Source organism: Dreissena polymorpha, chromosome 4 (genome assembly GCF_020536995.1).
Source record: "Dreissena polymorpha isolate Duluth1 chromosome 4, UMN_Dpol_1.0, whole genome shotgun sequence".
Taxonomy (NCBI): Eukaryota; Metazoa; Mollusca; class Bivalvia; order Myida; family Dreissenidae; genus Dreissena; species Dreissena polymorpha.
The window spans coordinates 63,354,336-63,373,830 of NC_068358.1; the positions used below are offsets into that span (position 1 = coordinate 63,354,336).

At 34.5% G+C, this 19,495-nt stretch overlaps 1 protein-coding gene and 1 non-coding gene across 8 annotated transcripts in view; both read right to left on the reverse strand.

Moving 5' to 3' along the window:
* The window catches only part of LOC127876274 (polyunsaturated fatty acid 5-lipoxygenase-like), a 51,196-nt gene that overhangs the window by 16,655 nt on the left and 15,046 nt on the right, over window positions 1-19,495 (reverse strand). For 3 of the 7 annotated variants that reach the window (XM_052421370.1, XM_052421372.1, XM_052421369.1), the window contains 4 exons: window positions 13,002-13,660; window positions 11,538-11,795; window positions 900-1,054; window positions 366-548 (listed from right to left, as the gene is read on the reverse strand). In XM_052421370.1, the coding sequence (XP_052277330.1) occupies window positions 366-548; window positions 900-1,054; window positions 11,538-11,795; window positions 13,002-13,091 (686 nt within the window). In that variant the 5' untranslated portion in view covers window positions 13,092-13,660. Of the gene's footprint in view, window positions 1-365; window positions 549-899; window positions 1,055-11,537; window positions 11,796-13,001; window positions 13,661-14,084; window positions 14,456-14,939; window positions 14,962-17,343; window positions 17,473-19,495 lie in introns of those variants that run through there. The other 4 variants (XM_052421373.1, XM_052421375.1, XM_052421368.1 and 1 more) reach the window with 4 other exon arrangements.
* Window positions 2,626-2,715, reverse strand: Trnaf-gaa (transfer RNA phenylalanine (anticodon GAA)). Its single transcript is given in 2 exon segments — window positions 2,626-2,661; window positions 2,679-2,715. It is a non-coding gene; the product is annotated as a tRNA-Phe (tRNA).

Consider the following 19,495-nt stretch of genomic DNA (forward strand, 5'->3'; position numbering starts at 1 on the left):
ACTGTTTGTTTACAGAATAAATCTGGATACACGAGTTAATAAAATGTCGGCTATGTTGAAGTTAATGTCTCCGTGACACTCTCACATAAGCAAAGTAATTTGAAAATCTAACTATGTATGGTTGGAACGAAGCGTTAGGGTTAGATTGTATACAATTAACTATAGGCCTTGGACTTTGACATTGACCATGGAATCGGTTCGTACTTGTGACAAGCCGTCTTAGCGTGAATTTCACTTATACCAAGGAATTTGAACACTAATGTAATGCTTATCAAAGTTATACTCCGAACTAATGTTAATAGCTGTTTTTGTTTATCATGACGTTTAAGATTCACTTTTGACCAAGACGCCAGTTTCTTTCATACCAAGCCTCTTCTTGTTCCTGCTGCGTTGCCAAGCGCCTAATTACGTCATTGCCTCCATGAAGACGGAATCTAACTAACTTCCTGCCACCATTTATTTCTACGCGGTAAGTCACGTGGTTATAGTAGTCCAACTCCGTTCGACACTGTGGAAATCTCCGCAGACCGTCGACGAGGGCAAAATAACTGCAAATCAAGCACCGATTGTTACTGTTATTGTTTTGTTATACAGCAAAATGCGTACATTATAAACCAGTATTAAGATTGAACATATAGTTTTTTTATCATGTTTATTTTCCGGTTTATATGTCTGAGGCAATTGAAGTTTAATGTATGTATTCATTTATTAACATGTTAACGAAGCTATCGTACACATTACACTCTGTTTTTGTACCAAGCGATACAAAAGCTCCAATTTTCTTTATACAGTTTTGATAATTACAAACCCATGACTAATTTTGAATTTAAGAACACATTTCTTCCTCATTTGAAGACCGCTCTATTGTTTTCAAATGTCATTGTATATAGAGCACTTACTTTTCTGGCGACTTTAGGGCCCAGTCTCTCATGGCATCTTCGTCTCCATCTAGGGCCCCACAGAAATCCTGCAAACCCTCAACAGTGCTGTAACAGGACACACGCCCCGTGGTGAACGGGAGGTCGAACGGTCCGGCTGTTTCATCATCACCAAACTATAAATATATGTGAACCAATCTCAACAAGATAAGTATTGATGCAAAGCATCAAAGGGCGTCAGGAATTTCAGTGTAAAAGTCACTCAATGAAGTTACATGGAACGATTTTTTTTCTACTGTAAATATTAATATATAGGCCGATTATTTTAAACAAAATAGAAAAAGATACTGGTATAACCATTATCTATGATTTTGTGTTATAACCCCCAAATAACCATTATTTATGATTTTGTGTTATAACCCCCAAAAAACCATTATCTATAATTATGTGTTGTAACCCCCAAATATTTCATAGTTCATTTTATTAACATTGGTTTCCTTTTTATTACTGGCATCCGTGTGCAGTTTTCATTAATGGAACAGAACTGTGTAGGTTTTAAAAAATCTGCTTCATCTTGTAAGCGTAATTTGATATTTTTCTCAACTTCAAGGGGAGATGATTCTGAACATATTATTACGTTGCTCATTTACGATAGGGGTTGAGTACTCATTGATATGAAAACACTGTAAAAGTTTGAAAAAAATGAAAACTGTAAATTGCATACAGAAGCTGCATTTCACAATACTTTGAAATTCAGTAAAAGATCATAATAGATTTATTGCTCCGATATTCATCATTTTCAATAGGGTTCGAGCAATACTAATATAAAAACACTTAAAAAGTTTGGAAAGATTCAGACGAAAGTTGTGAAGTCTTGTAAACAAGTGAAAATTGTTTATTTTGTCAAATTTAGTAGAAAAAAATCTGGACTTATTGTCCCGATGTTTCTCATATTAAATGAGGTAAAAATGCTCATTGATATGAAGACACTGTAAGTTTGGAAAGAATCTGATGAAAAAAGGTTGACATAATCACCTAACCAAGCAGTTTTTCACTTTTATTTTATAATTCAAAGAGACATAATTCTGGACTAATGGTCCGATATTGCTCATATAGAGTTTGGGTTGGGTCCTCATTAATAAAAAAAACCTGTGCAAGTTTGGGAACAATCGGATGAAAATTTTGGACTTCGAACAAAGATTTTAAAATTTCTCAAATTCTAAGGAAGATAAATATGGACGTAATGGTCGGATAATGCTAAAGGGCCCATGCCACCTGGATAGTAATACGTGTCGCGCTTCGCGCTCTATATGTGGTTCTTAAAAAAACAACTCCGATGAATGCTTGACTCTAGGGAAACGGGTTGCTGGGACACAGCTCCTCCTTGATAAGCGGTTGCTTCCTTTATCGCAACTCATTGTTACAATCAATAATACGTGTCGCGCTTCGCGCTCTATATGTGGTAGGGATAGTACTTAGGGCCTATGATAAATAACCATAAAAATTCATGGATAATAGATGTGTTGTTTGCATTTATTTTTTAATATAAAAACACGTGTATTTTTTATAAGACATTTAAGTGATGTAAGAAATTTTAATTAACGTTGTCACCACGTTGCATCCATTAATTTTAATAAAAATGTCCAATTGTAGTAAAATGGATTTTAAAATGTCTACATAAAATAAAGCTTTATTACATTAATTAACCTGACTGAAAAAATTGTCAGCCGCCGAACTGTTCCGTTCGTGCCGGAACCCGGGATTGAACCGGGGGCCTTTAGATGACTGTTGCGTTAACAACTTCAGTCTAACGCTCTCCCAACTGAGCTATTCCGGCTGACATTCACTTATGTTCTGCTATTTGGTGAAGTTGTGTATAGCGATCGTTATTATATGTCTATTTATAAACTTATACATTGTACGTTTTCGTACCACTACGCCTTCCAATAAACTTGCTTGCGCGATAGGTCGTCGAATATCGTACTACATTGATTCTCCACTAAATAAGCAAATTAGAAAAACCACAAAATAAATATATTTTGATTATGTTTTGTTTTGATACAAAACATCATTTGTTTTTATACAAAAACAGAAAGTTTAGCGTATTTGCCCAGTCCCTGTGATCTTTCCCCTGTGATCAGTTGTGGATCAGTTATTAATTAAAACAGTTAGCTTTGCATTATTGGCAATAAATGTTGTAATAAATGTAATAGGCACAAATACAGTACTTATTTACACTAATTTACACAAAAATCACCACTATGCAACATATTCTTAAAACAAAAATATATACATTGATCCGTAAAATAACTTCTCCTTCCATGAGCGAAAAAAAATGCATCACATACTAGTCGCCGCACTCCAGTTCGACGCCAATAATTGGACGTTAAAGTATAAGTTACCAGTCTACATTATTGGACCTGACAGTACAGGGTATCAGTCTATAGTCATGTAACTGAGAATGGTATGTACCATTACATTGAAAATATACCTTACCACACTAAATTCATTTTTCATAATTACGAAAATACCTGTCTATATTCTTGGAACTAAAACATGATACCAGTCGATTTTCATTCGACGGAATATATAAGGAGGAACCAGTCTGAGAATATAAAGAACTAATTTACTTTAAAAAATAGTAAAATATATCAGTCGACAAATTTAGTTGCCAGTCTATATTCATTAAACTGAGAATATAAGCCACATACATACAACTGCAAATATAAGGTACCAGTTTGCACTCATGGAACTTAAAATTTAGAAACTACTCTCCATTCTAGAAACCGAAATTATACGGTACCAGTCTGCATTATTGGAACTGAAAAGTATGGTACCGGCTACATGTATGGACCTCAAAATATGAGGTATCAGATAAACCATAAGCCACGCGTCTATATTCATTGAACGGAAAATATAATTATATACATTGTAATATTCCAGTATTTAATCTTGAAACTGAAAATATGGAAGATATGCAAGGCTCCATTATTGGACCTGAACATATGAGGTAGCTATCTATTTTCACGGCACTGATATTGAAGGTACATTCTACGTTCAGGGTACCGAGAAGTGTACATACCCATATGCACTTTTATAGCTGCAAGTTGAACACTCATTGGGTCGAGAATTCAATGAACATATACTAATTCTGAATAATTTAGGAGCCGATCTACATGCCTCTAAGCATCTAACAACTATTTGCACGATATATTTGCAATTTATTGTCCCCTTATGGTCAGTCTGTCAGTCTGTCCGTCACACTTTTCTGGATCCTGCGATAACTTTAAAAGTTCTTCATAATTTTTTCATGAAACTTGAAACATGGATAGATGGCAATATGAAGAGTATTCACGTCATTTCATTGCGTTCCTACGTCAAGAATTCTGATTGCTATGGCAACAAAAAATATAAAAAATACTGACAATGGTGGAGTTTTACCGGTAGGGGACAATATTGATTGGCAATCTCTTGTTTATCCAATGACTGCCGCATAATAATTCAATCATTTTGACTTTTCGGGGCTCGATATGTCGCATGCATAGATACCCAAGAGGATTCATGTTTGAATGATCGAAAATGGCGTACTACCTACGGTAACTGTCTTAGTACACGAGTTTGTTTAGTTCACTCTACACAAAACATTCGATGATAAGGATCATTCCCACATTTGATCTTTGACTCGTTTGAGTCCGTGTAATGGTCTCATTAAATTGTGTACTTTTCCTTAAAATATGATATAATGCTATACAAAACACTCTACGCCCGAACAAACTGAACAATACGAAACATGATTTACACGATAATTCTACATTTTTTCCCTCCGCCTTTCATATTGAAAACGAGATATATTTTGAACAAAGAAGTGACGTCTCGAGGATTTATTTCTTGAAATCCGCACGTACTTAAAGAGCAGTGCATACAAATTACAAAAACAAGTGTCAACTTTTGCATAGTTTTGCAAAATGACAATTTTCAAAAAATGGAACACGGAAACGGAATTTAGATTTTTTTTTCATTTTTAATAAAATGCATAGATGCGCTACTTAATTGAAGAGAAATCAGCATCATTCATGTCCAGAAAAGCATGCACTTTCCAAAATGTTGCGCCATAAGTTACATGTGACTTTTTGTATTTTGTGTTTGTGTCAGTAATAAATTATTACTTCTTTGTACATTTCATTGAAGAGTTTTACAGCAAATTATACATGGCCGGATGGAATAATGTATTCTCTCCTGCTATAAAACATAAGTAATAAATAGATGATACTATTTTTGCAATTATACGAAAAACCAATCCGCATATAAGTAGACAAAATTATTATACGTAATCATGATGTGCTTTTATGAGTAGTAAAAAAAGCTGATTTCTTAGTTTATAACATTGTGTGTGTGGGTGTGTTAATATATGAATATTATGGACAAGCTTCCTACATGCACTCGGCATTAGCTGTTAAACCCTCCACCCAGCTGCTACTCCCCTACCAAAACCCTCAAAATGTCCATTTGTTATACACAATAACAAAACAATAAAGTGAGTCGAAAAAACTTGTTGTTTGCTTTGTTATTGTGTATAACAAATGGACAATTTTGAGGGTTTTGGGAGGTGGGTACCAGATGGGGGGAGGTGGTAACAGCTAATGCTGAGTGAATGTGTAGCTTCCCACTATAACATATATAATTTTATGGTTTTATTAACGTTTTGAGCCTAAGCTGATATTATATTGGAACATAAGTTTAGCAACATTACATAAAAGACCCCCCCCCAAAAAAAAAAATCACAAATAATTAAATAATATATATATAAACCATATTTATTATTGAAGTCTTACAAGAAAACCCTCTTACCTTCAATTTCTTAAACATTGGAATATATCATCGCAAAGAGGTTCGATGAGTGTTTATGTCGGCATACATCATATATCCATACAAACACATAATCCAGGTCATGTGAATTGTGTTGTCCTTATATCGATATTAACCCATTTATGACTCGCGTCTAGAAAAAAGGCCTTGGCAAACAGCGTAGACCGATATGAGAATGATGCGGCGTCTCATCAGGGTCTGCGCTGTTATATATATATATATATATATATATATATATATATATATATATATATATATATATATATATATATATATATATATATATATATATATATATATATATATATATATATATATATATAAAGAATAAATATGTGTCTCATAAACTTAAATCAGACACATACAAGTGGAAAAAAGCAAACCACAAATATAGGTTAACCAGTGCCGTTAAATTAGAATCTCACGCCTTAAATGTGACTCACAAATGTTTGCCGTTAAATGAGAATCTCACGCCTTAAATGTGACACACAAATGTTTGCCGTTAAATGAGAATCTCATGCCTTAAATGTGACACACAAATGTTTGCCATTAAATGAGAATCTCACGCCTTAAATGTGACACACACATGTTTGCCGTTAAATGAGAATCTCACGCCTTAAATGTGACACACAAATGTTTGCCGTTAAATGAGAATCTCACGCCTTAAATGTGACACACAAATGTTTGCCGTTAAATGAGAATCTCATGCCTTAAATTTGACACACAAATGTTTGCCGTTAAATGAGAATCTCACGCCTTAAATGTGACACACAAATGTTTGCCGTTAAATGAGAATCTCATGCCTTAAATTTGACACACAAATGTTTGCCCTAAATGAGAATCTCACGCCTTAAATGTGACACATAAATGTTTGCCTGTAAATGAGAATCTCAGGCCTTAAATGTGACACACAAATGTTTGCCGTTAAATGAGAATCTCATGCCTTAAATTTGACACACAAATGTTTGCCCTAAATGAGAATCTCACGCCTTAAATGTGACACACAAATGTTTGCCTGTAAATGAGAATCTCAGGCCTTAAATGTGACACACAAATGTTTGCCGTTAAATGAGAATCTCACGCCTTAAATGTGACACACAAAGGTTTTTAGAAGTGTGTATTAAGATTGAAATCTGCTCATCAATGCAACGCGTCAAAACTCATATACAGGAGGTCGTATTTCCTCATCCAGTTCATTAAAGCAACTAACCACTTGAGGTGTATGTAAGGTAAATTGGTGAAAATGTGATTTAAAGTGGTCACGATTAATTGCGATTTTGCACTGAAATTAACTGTTCACATGTTCAAAGATTAGTGCTAAACAGACAATTGCATAAATAAAAATCACCACCAGCTGAAAAATAATTAACAAGTTTAGGAAATAGAGTTGGATTAAATTGATGGCAATGCAATCAAAGAGAGTTACTTTTCATATTGCATATTGATATATTTTCAATTTTTCAAGAGCGTCAAGTTTAAAACCCCTATACAATTAGCAAGATATGTCTGTAAAACAAGTATGCGCCACTGACTTGCAAATCTTGAATATATGAAATTGTAACGAAATTATTTGTAGATCTATATTGAAAACCCCTGTTACCTTGCCCTTTGACTTGTTGACATACATTTGTATCACATGTAAGCAACATACCAATTAACCCATTTATGCCTAGCGTCTAGAAAAAAGGCCTTGGAAAACAGAGTAGACCCAGATGAGACGCCGCATGATGCGGCGTCTCATTAGGGTCTGCGCTGTTTGCTTAAAGCAATTTCTGTAATAAATATTCTAAATATAGAAATAAGTATACATGACATCCCTAATTTTGGAAATAAATTGATCCAATTTAGAAGGATGCGAGAGTCCACTAGGCATAAATGGGTTAAGATGAGCACAAGTTAAAGCTTTCGCCAGATATGGCGCTGTATCATATTTCATCACTTTGTGCAATTAAACCGTACATGACAATGACCTTAAACCGTCTGACATGGAAACTCCTTGGGTGTCTTCTTATCCTCAAGTAACCAGCCCACCCGTTTAGCTGGTTTTAGGTAAATACGTTCTCCAGATTGTGTGGGGAAACACGTACATATTTGATCCTAGGTCAAAACGGTAGGTAGATATCAATCGGAACTAAATAGGCTAAACCTTATGGTAAAAGTTAAAATGGCCTAGACCTTTGACATGGCGACCTCCAATTCGATGGTCATCTTGGTGTAAGTTTCGATAACAGCAATATGCATAATCCTAGGTAAAAGCGTTCTCTAAATATCGCGCGTGATCTTCTGAACCGTTTAACATGCGCTTGACCGCCCGACGGACGGACAGGTGAAAAGCAGTATACCCATACTTCTTAAAATGGGCCTAAGTTAACTCAAAAAGTAAAAGGAACATCTGAAACTTCACCAGTGAAGGTAAAACAAAGTTATCCGATTGGAATACGTTCAAATTTACAGATCTTGTGGTTAAAGTGTCACGATTTAAATCCTGACCTCGGAAGTTTTTGATGAAGCAAAGTTAGATAATATAAACACGTTGTCCATACAAAAATATATCTTTAGGTCGGATCAGATGCTTTCGCTTTTGTAGCACGTGACATGATTAAGAAATACAAATAGAATTAAGTAAATAAACGTTCCTATATTATCTTAAACAAACGATTATGACTAAATCCATGTGAACAACAATCTGGTGCAAGGTAAAGGTCCGGCACATTTAATGTTATATGCTATTTCTTTCTCGCTGAGCTCTAAGTGACAAGAAATAAACAATAAATCGATACTACGCTTTCCTATCACTACAAGTTGAGCACTGGTCGACACTATTGTGAGGCTGACGGCAAATGTTCCAGCGAAATAAAGTGTTAAACTTAACCCATTTATTCCTAGCGTCTAGAAAAAAAGGCATTGGTAAACAGCGTACATCCTGACGAGACGCCGCATAATCTGGGTCTTCGCTGTTTGCTTAAAGGAATTTCTGGAAAAAATATTCTAAATATAGAAATAACTTTACTAGACATCTCTAATTTCGGAAATAAATTGATTCAATTTAGAAAGATGGGAGAGTCCGCTAGGCATAAATGGGTTAATCGCGTCTCAAATGTCTCCTTTGTTAGACAAGCCACAATCTGGCTTAGATTCTGAATCGCCAAAAGCTCCTATGTGAATAATTGCTCTCGTTACAAGAGTGATAGTTAGACGCTTGAATATACTATAACTCGTTTTAAATATCATATTCACATTATCAGCGTGTCGAAAATATGCTTTTTGAGTGTCAATTACGAGTGTAGGCTGTTTTAGTGTCAACTACATAGTTTCGTGACGAAATTCAGTTATTCGATGCGCGATTGTCTTTCAAGAGGCTATCCATCTAACTTGTGAATCGTATTACAGTTGAGTGTATGTTTCAAACGATTTAATATCCGGTTAATGTCTGAACACGACCTATAAAACTATGAGCATACCACTGACGCATTGTTTCACTCTTATCATTTTTAGCATAGGTGCAACGCACCTATGCTTAAGGTATAAGCTACATTTCGAAAACACACATCGATCGGTTGACCATTATGAAGCCTTACCTGATCAAAACTCAGACGAAATATCTATTTAATTTAGTATATGGTAATTCATACAATTTTTTTTTGAAACGTTTTTCTAACGTTTTCTCCCAAGAATATTGCTGACACCGTTTTACGTGAAAAAACCTTCTATGAAACTAAAACAAATTTCGTTCGTAAAACAATTCTGTTCTTGTTGATAGTGACCTCACACCTAATTTCTATTTCCTTTGTTTACTGTTCTGTGAGAGGTCAAATGTTTACATAACTGAATTCATAAGGCCCTGGTTTAAGGATATGTAACATTTCATCGGTTAATTATAAATAGAAATTAAAACATATTCTCAGCAGGAAGTGTGGCATAAAGCACTTTTATTCTTTGAAAATGTGTAAAAAATGGCGGAGTACGATGAATGTTTTCTGATTTATGACATGGATTCTGACCTGCCTTTCTATGAATTTGATGAAGTAGAGTTTGAAAGTAATAGAGATGTGTTAATTGAAGTTAAAATGATTTACTTTGAGCCAGAAATTTACGTTACGAGTAGAGCTAACGGTTTAAATGTGGCATCGGATTTAATGGATTCGCGCGAATTCTGGACGAGTGTTGTGTCTGTAAAATATTAAATGGAAAGCTGTAAATGTATCAAGTCGGAAAAGAAAACGGATGGTTGCATAATGGTATGCGTGAAATAATGTAATTCTACGTATTTATTTTCATAGTTATGTCATTTTGTAACCATTCACATTCGTCACTATTTGGAATTCCCGTTTCTAAAAATAGAACATTTTGGTAGCAACAACAAGGGGGCGACTCTGATGTCAGCAATCGTTAAGGTTACAATATACTTAATAATCGAGTCATGAAGGGCTGTACACTCTAAACAAATCATCATATTTTCCTCGAAGGCATGTTATACACTTTAGACTGTTGTTCTGGTTTTATCGTTTGGAGATATTGATAGGGTAAGCATAGGTGTTCACTACTAAATCCCTGAAATAGGATAAAGTTGGAGATTAAAGTAAAAAATGGCACTGCAAAAGGTTACAATCCACTAGAAAACGGCCGAAAAAAAGGCGCAAAAACAGTCGATTTTGATTTGAGTCGAATTCTTTTTTGGTTTGAATATGACATATCTTTTTTATTGCTAAAATCGATTCAGATAAGAATGCCCGTCAAGAAAAGGTATGGTTATGGGGGTCTATATGTGCAAAATGTTGTATTTATTTTCGCTCAAAGTTGTCGCTTTTACATCGAAACATATAAGAAAACTATTTAGTATATTTTGACCTAAACATTTACTTCAGCAGCAACTTCCCTGTATCTTGCAACTATGCTTTCAGCGCCATCGGCGCTCTCGTTTGTATATTGTGACTTCTTTCGAACATTGTGGTATATATGTATATACAGTGCATATAGTGTACACGAATTCATTGTACTATAGCTGGTAAATAGATAAAAAAAGAGCCAAGAGCAATATGTCGTCCACAGAAAGTCAAAATATACGATCAAACTCATTGAGTATGTTATCAAGATTAGTTATCGGAAATGAGCCTTTGTTTTACACTGAGTGCGAATGACTGGATGGGGTAACGACGTAGCAATACAACCAACTGACCAACCATCTAAAAAGTAGTGATCCGAGAATAGAGGTCACTCGTCGACAACGGTCGCTTTGGTCATTTTCCTTGACTGACCGCTTTTCTCAGTTTTGACTGTATGCTCATAGCAGAGTCTTGCTTGAATAGGCAATATAGCTGTTGGTCAACCAGAACGCAGCTTTTGTTTATGAGGTCCTTCCGCACCTGAGGCTGCATTATGTGAGGACACGGCGCTGGTCCCATCATTCTTTAATAATTCTTAATAATGCACTCATCAAAGTTGTGATATTTTTGTAAGTACAGCTGCAATTTCCAGCCATTTTTTTTACTAAAAGATATTTTTGAATATGGTGATGTGTTGAATAGTGTGTGAGGGAGGGGGGGGGGGAAGCCGGAGTACCCGGAGGAGACCCCACCTGTCCGGTATGGTGACCACCAACTAAAACTCACATGCTTCCTAAAACGGGGATTGAATTCGAGTCGCCTCGGTGAGTAGCACATGTACCAACCACTTCACTAACCGGACAGCCATATATGTTACTTACTAAAACGCCTCTTAAATATTAGAAAGGGCGATATAGCTAGTGCCCAATCAGGTGCTACTATCAAGCTAGATTAACCAATCAGAACGCACCTTCAAGAATGCGCACCGGAAATCGTCTGACGCGTCATCGCCACGTGACATGTTGAAAAACTTCAGGCGACACTGGTTGACTTTTCCAGGCTCGAAAAACTCGAGGCCCGCGTCCCCAAGGGGTGAGGCTTCCTTGACCACTGCGAACCCCTGCAACTCGTCGCCCCACGTGTTGTCGGCCTTTCCGGTTAACTGCCACTTCATTTTGTACCACTGGACCGCCGCCCTCTTGGCGAAACTGACTTGACGAGTCAGTGGCTATAGGAATGTAGATTGTAAAATCATGTAGTTCATTTTTTTGGACATTATCAAGTAGCTTTAATGCAAATTGTAATGCTACAAGACAAAGGCAACTGTCTTGAATTTCTATAATAATGATCACGACAAAAAATATAAATTCGTAAAAATGTAAAATAAATAACAATGTAAGACTTTCTGTAACATGGTAAAATTTTGAATGAACAATTTTCGCCAAACAAATGACGCTTTAAGAAATATGGATCATTTTAAATGTACTTTCATCGTAAAACAAATCAAATTTTCAGAAATATTTTATCATTTTAATAGGCTTTTATCTACAAAACAAACATAACTTCATGCAATAATTGTTTAATGTTTAATAGACCTTTAAAGGGGCCTTTTCACAGATTTTGGCATTTTTTGAAGTTTGTCATTAAATGCTTTATATTGATAAATGTAAACATTGGATCTTAAAAGCTCCAGTAAAAAATCAAGAATAAAATTAAAAAAAGGAAAAAAAGTAGCCTGTACCAGGGCTTGAACCAGTGACCCCCGGAGTCCTGGAGTTAGTCTGAAGTAAAAACGTATTAGCCCTCTCGGCTATTCCGCCGAGTATACACAGTTTAAGTATTTTATACCTTATATAAGCAATCTTCGTAATTTTGTAAATTGAAACGACAACAACAAAACTCTCCAAATTATTCAATCGTTTCGCGTTGCAACGCTTTATATTTTTTTAGGTTTTCAAATCGTCAAAAGATACATATAATGGCTATATTAGACTATGGTAAATGTTCAGTTTTATACTGTTTCCTCACAAATATCATAACTAAAACGAAAATTTGCGAACCTGAAACAACTTTTTTCAATTTTGTCAATTTACCAAACCGTGAAAAGATCCCTTTTTTAACGCCAAACATATAAACATTTCTGATTATATGGTGACACTTGAAAAGGTCTACATAAGTCGCCGTGGCGTAGTAAATATCTTACTTATCTTAAATAAACCTTAAAATCGGGAGGTCACGAATGAATTCGATCCCCAATAAGATAGCCTTCTTAAGATTCCCCTTTAAAGACACCAAGTACTGGCTGTAACCAAGAAACAGACTCGAGAGCGTTTCAGTGAGCCACATGCTGTCGTTGCAATCGACCTAAAATAAACAGGTTTTAACTAAACTATAAAGGACAACTTTCTGAAAATTGCTTTGTTGCATAACTTACCGATCTACCACCGGCATCCTTTTCTCGACCAGTGATGCGCCTTTGGATTTCGTATCCATGGTTTTCCCATCTCTGTGATGAAGTCATCATTTACGTCATATACGAAGAACGGCGAATCAACGCAGTGGAAGTATTGTATTTAGAGCGTACACACGGGAACGCGCACATATATGTATGTTAGTAACAAAGTTTTCAAGAATATCACTTAATACTATGCCAAACTGCTTTGGTTTAAATAAGAAACGCTTATGAATTAATACGCCTGCCTGCTGTTATTTATTTTCAACAAAAACATGAATGTTATTGAACATTGCTGTTTTGCAGCATTATTATTTGTTCGATAAATTTATATCGCACGTATTAACAAAGCGCTGGTCATACTATTCACACTATATAATAACTGTAAAAATGCAGCCTCGCACTAAAATACCTGCTTGCCCTGTAACAATTTTCAAAAGCATAAGGGCTTCGATAATTCACTCGTAAAACATGGGAAAAATATGATAAATCCCCGTAGTTTTCTTTCTATGATTTGTTAGGCGTTTTCACTCAGTCTGTATGAAATTACGTTTTTAGTCTGAACTAGATTAAATCACTGTTGCGTAAATCGTGTATCGTGTAGTTACTATGAAGACAGGAGATGTGATTCATTACAGGTTCTGAAAATAAACAAACATCAGGTTAAATTATTTGACATGTAAATCATTGTTCACCTGTGATTGAACACCACTAGTACATTAAAACAGCAAATTCTAGTATATAACAAACAACATGCTGTTAGATAGCACAATATTACATGCGAGACGTGCTATTCATTCCAACGTTACGGTTTTGATCAGCTGATTTAACCACCAAAAAGCAGTATGGTAACACAATGTTAGATATGTATCATTAAATAGAATTCAAACTAGTTTTTAAGTGTTTCACGGGACGTAAACTTCGCTATATCAGGTGAACCTTGTAAAACGCATAAATCATACAAAACCATTATAAATTAAGGATACAAAAAAAGTTATGAGTAATCACTGTTTTTAATACATAACAGAAATCTACTACAACATGCGAAGCTAACAAGTAACGTACAAGCTTCTCCGACGAGACAAGTGCGGATAATGAAACATATTTCTTCAGGTGAACAAATGTTCCAATCGTTTTTTTTAACTTTTCAAGCTTTCAGAATAAATTTTACCCGAGTTCAAATTGTATTCAAACAGAAGTACTAGCACGTTTGCATCCCTACAAGTGATATAATCCCGATGTCAACAACTTTCTCTCTCTCAGCATTATGTTTATCGTGTGTTAGTTACAAGTACTGAAATCCCATTCCTTATATGAGCTTTCTTTTCACGTTGGACATAGCTACATCGTTAATGATACATGCATACTGATTGCGTATTTACACTATGACGCGTAAAAACACTGCACCATACAATGTCTCAGTGAGTAACCGCCACACAGGACTGCATAACGTATTACTATTGTCGGTAAGCATGTGTCACTTTACCTAATTAGGGTCTGAACATGTGTCCATGTTTCATCAAGATATGCCCTGTTTGATGTATGTATGAATTAATGACACACGTCCGCAACAATCTCTCAAATCATATAACAGGCAAATAAACCTACAGCGTTTATTTCGTATCAATATTTGCTCTTTATCTCCACTTTACTCGCTACGAAGTTTTTAGCGGGATAACAAAATTACAGCTCCCACTAAAAAAATCGTAACGATAAAGTCGAGATATAAATTGAATATTGATATAACGTGATTACCCCCATTGATATTGATAAAATAAAAATAAAAGAGTTGTATAAATGTTCGAAAATATTTACTGTTCATTTACATACGAAAGCTATATATATATATTATCATAAGCAAACATATGTACTCCAATAACCGGAAATGGCGACGAAATGAGAAACAAAACTCTATTTTACCATCTTATAAAAATGATTCGGACTTATGTCCGTTTAATAATTTTCAATCATTGTCGTTAAAAGAATTATTAATGTTCTTGTGCATGTTCAATATCCATGATATGGCCGCAGTAACCTTATACCTTGCAAACACAGTACAAAAACCTGTACAGATGTATGCACATCGATAACTACACATAAAGCTGCCTTTGCAACAACTATATTCAATCGCTTTATCAGTAATTTAATATCAAAAGTGCAAGAAAAAGAGATTTATTTAGATAAGATTTCGCAATCATGAGAAAGAGCAATGAACTAGTTTTTCTAATCTACGCCTACGCTCAGTGGTGCAAGTTGAAGGTGAAATAAAATTACGTGATAAACAATCTTAAGATTAACCCATATATGCCTAGTGGACTTTCCCATCCTTCTAAATTGGATCAATTGATTTCCAAAATTAGGGATGTCTAGTATATTTATTTCTTTATTTAGAATATTTCTTACAGAAATTCCTGTAAGCAAACAATGTAGACCCAGATGAGACGCCGCATCATGCGGCGTCTCATCTGGGTCTACACTGTTTGCCAAGGCCTTTTTTCTAGACGCTATGCATAAATGGGTTAAGGTGACAGCTAGCTCAGTTTTTAAAGTCTTCACACAACTAAGCTCAAAACAAAACTCGTTTTGCATTGGGCAAGACTTGCGATCAGTTTATTGACAACATATATCAACGAATATTACATATTCGTACTATATAACAATCAAGTACTATCGTAAAATAACATGACTGTACACATTTTTATCTATAAATTTTATAATACAGTATAACTATGATTTGTAAACATCACTTCTATTCTTATATCCTTTATTGGTGTTTTCAAGGCCAGGGTAAAAACCAGAGATAAAAATTCATCAGAAACCCAATGTAAAATAACTCTGGAAAACTGTACCCAAAAACAACCAATATTAACATGTAACTGTGAACATTATGTAACACAAACATAACGTGTCATTTTAGCAAACAAATGCGGTTAGAATTTTAAAATGTAAAAGTTTACTGATCGAAGTCTAGCGTAGAACTGACCAAACAATGGACACCCCGTGCACATTCCCGCCTATGTCCACCCGAGCGACCATCACTTACGAGACAACGACGCGCATGAACAAACCGCACATATACCTGTTTTGTGCGGTGCGTTATGTTTAGACATACGTTCTGTGCTATACTCCGTAACGCACAGAACTGAAAATTGTTGGCGAAGGGCATTTTATGACATTTTTATTGCTTCGCAAAATTAATAAAGATAAGTTAAGAGTCTTATTAAACATATTCCGTTGTATAATTGCGTTTCAGAGAAATATGTGCTATTCTAAACAATGCTATTAATTGTTCACGCTGTTTTAAATATCCGTGTCAAAATTTACCTGCTTTGTGCGCCTTATAAGTTAACATGCGCCAACATGTTTCGGTGATGTTTCGGAAAATTTATTTTTGTGATATTGTGGAAATCGTTATTTTTTATAAGAAGCTAAGTGATCAGGTTTACACTTGTATAATATCTGTCCAGCTTGTTCTCGTAGTTGCATGGGTCTCCATTGTAAACGAGATTGTATGCAACATAAAACCTCTACTTCAAAAGACGGTTATAAAATAACAATTCGAATGAAATATTTTAAAAAAGCAAGTCATATACAATATAAGGTATTCTATTGTATCAAGACAATTACTTCCTTTAAAGAAAGTTCACTCAAATCTGCGTAGTTTTTTTCCTTTACGACGGTCTTTCTACGCTATCAGTGTTTTCCTCAATTCATCGATATCTTAAATGGTTTTATTCATTTAAATATGAATAACACTTCAACTTTCATATGTTAACAAAGTTGTGTTCTTAAATTAAATTAGTTAGTTAATTATAGCTGTGTATGCACAATACGCGCATATTAAAGTTTTACAATTATTGAATGAGACTAGAAAATCTATACTGATACGTCTTGCTAATTTCTGTATTAAAGCATTTAAACTTAGAGCCGAAAATTTATAGATAAGTTTTTATACCCAGAAGTGGAATTTTGTATGTATCATCTAGCCGCATTATTTGTCTCAATCAATTACGGATTTTTACATCATTTTAACTTTGTTAAAAATTAATAAAGAGCCTTTTCGTACATATTATATTCTCACAAAATCATATATTAGTAAAAATGCATAAACAAATTGTTGTTATTTTGACGCATGAGTATTTATGTGTATTGATTATTGCTATATTGTTATTTTGACGATGAGCTGTCTATGCTTAAGTCGTAAATAAACTTTCTGTTCTGTTCATATTAAGACTTTACTTAATGCAATTAAATGTGCTTAATCTATAGGGTAAGAAAACACGAAATACATCTATCGAATTGATCCTTATATAAAAGATAGTACCTTCCTATTCACACGTCAACACCGTTTATATCCAAGTCTTAATCCGCCTGTCACATAAAACGCACTAATGTTAAGCACTCTGGATCAGCAGACGATTTATTTCATAAATCAATCTCTGGGTTAATGGTCGCCATCTTACGAACTACTTTCAAAAGTACAACAACAACAGTATAAACAGTAGAAGTCAATTTTAATTGCGAAAATTTGAAAAATTGAGTAGTCTACATGTGTCACGGTTGTTGAATGGAATAGTGTTATGTTTAACTGTCTAGATCTACGAACGCATTTGAACTGGTAGTGGAATGGTTGGTGGAAATGAAATTTAGAAGTATATCTAATAATTCATCATCGTGTAGAATAGTCTCATTTATAAGATGCGCAAAGAATTTAGAGATACTTTTTATATGGGCTAAATTCTTTGGAACTCATGCTCATACTCCAAATATTACCCATATAAAAAGTAGCTTAATATTTAAGAGCGTCAAAAATTTGGACTACGTGTAGAATTATCATCAGCATCATTTCTGTGGAACATTGCAATATTAAAAATACACGTGTTTCATAGCTATGGTGCTTTTGACATAGTTCACAAACCATCAACACTGAAATAATTCCTGCACACAGGTAAAGTAAATAATTGAATTTGTGCAGAATGTTTATTTTTTTACAAATTATCATTTATTTTAACCAATTTATTTTAGATAGATTGCACTGAAACTTAAATTCTAAAGCTTAGTAAGACACTAAAGCCAGTTTCCTGAGTAATACTTGTTCAGATTATAGCAGGCTCATGCTGCCTCTGATTTATTTGACCTCTGCCTTTAACCTGGTTCGCTTTGATTTCAGGTGTTTAGCCCCCCTATCAACAAGGTTTTTTCGATCCTATCTGTACTTATTCATTTTGTTTCAAGATTTTGAGAACCCTCACTTAGTGCCAGTGGGAATAAAACAGGAACCTTCTAATAGCTAGATGAACACATCCAATATGCCAGCAACACTTTATAATCAATAACAATAATAATTGATGATTGTTTTTTTTAATAACTACATTTCTAATTTACCAAAACAATGTGAAACACATGTTTATGCCCCCGAAGGAGGGCATATAATGATCGCACTGTCCTTCTGTCTGTCTGTCCTTCACACTTAGCATTTAGGTTTCGAAAAATGCTCATAACTTCTATGTCGCTTCAGATGAAATATTCATATTTGGTATGCATGTGTATATGGACAAGGCCTTTCCATATGCACACAAATGTTGACCTCTTTGACCTTGACCTTGAACATAGGAAAAATGCTCATAACTTCTATCAAAGCTTTTATCGCTGGCATATGTCATCCTATGGATAAAGCACTTAATTGTTTTTTTGCTACTGTCCTCTGCACAAACCAGGATATATCTGCATATGCATCCAATCAAATCAGTAAAACTTACTGTCACTTAATTACAGTAACTTTATTGCATGTTAACTTTTCAACAATATATATGTTATATATAACAAATCTTGAAAAAAAAACACACATCAAACTTCACATTCTTTTAGTAAATTATAGGCTTTAATTGGTATTGTGACATTGACACCACTCATGCATGCGACTATACAATTATACAAGTTACAACTATGGGACACATTATTTATGAGAAATTCCAATACATCACCATATCATCTCAGATTAAAGACACATAATCTAGTGCTTTCTTGCTGCCATTTTTACTATTACACATTTTTTCATTTTATGTTATTTATGTTATTGATCTTGTTTCTAAATTAACAAAGCAATCATGTTAAACTTTTGAAGAGAGATGTTGGTAAATAATGAAAATATAATCACTACAAAGTGAAAAAAAATTCAGTTGAATACTGTGACCACTGAAGATTTGCCAAATAGCAATTCCGATCATAAATTAAATTAAAGGGGCCTTTTCACAGATTTTGGCATGTTTTGTAGTTTGTCATTAAATGCTTTCTATTGATAAATGTAAACATTTTTTCTAAAAAGCTCCAGTAAAAAATTAAGAATAAAATTCAAAAAAGAAAAAAAAGTAACCCTCAACATGGCTTGAACCACTGACCCCTGGAGTTCTGGCGTAAAATGTCTCGTACTTAGACCCCTCGCCCAACCTTCCGCATACAATGCACGATGTATTTTA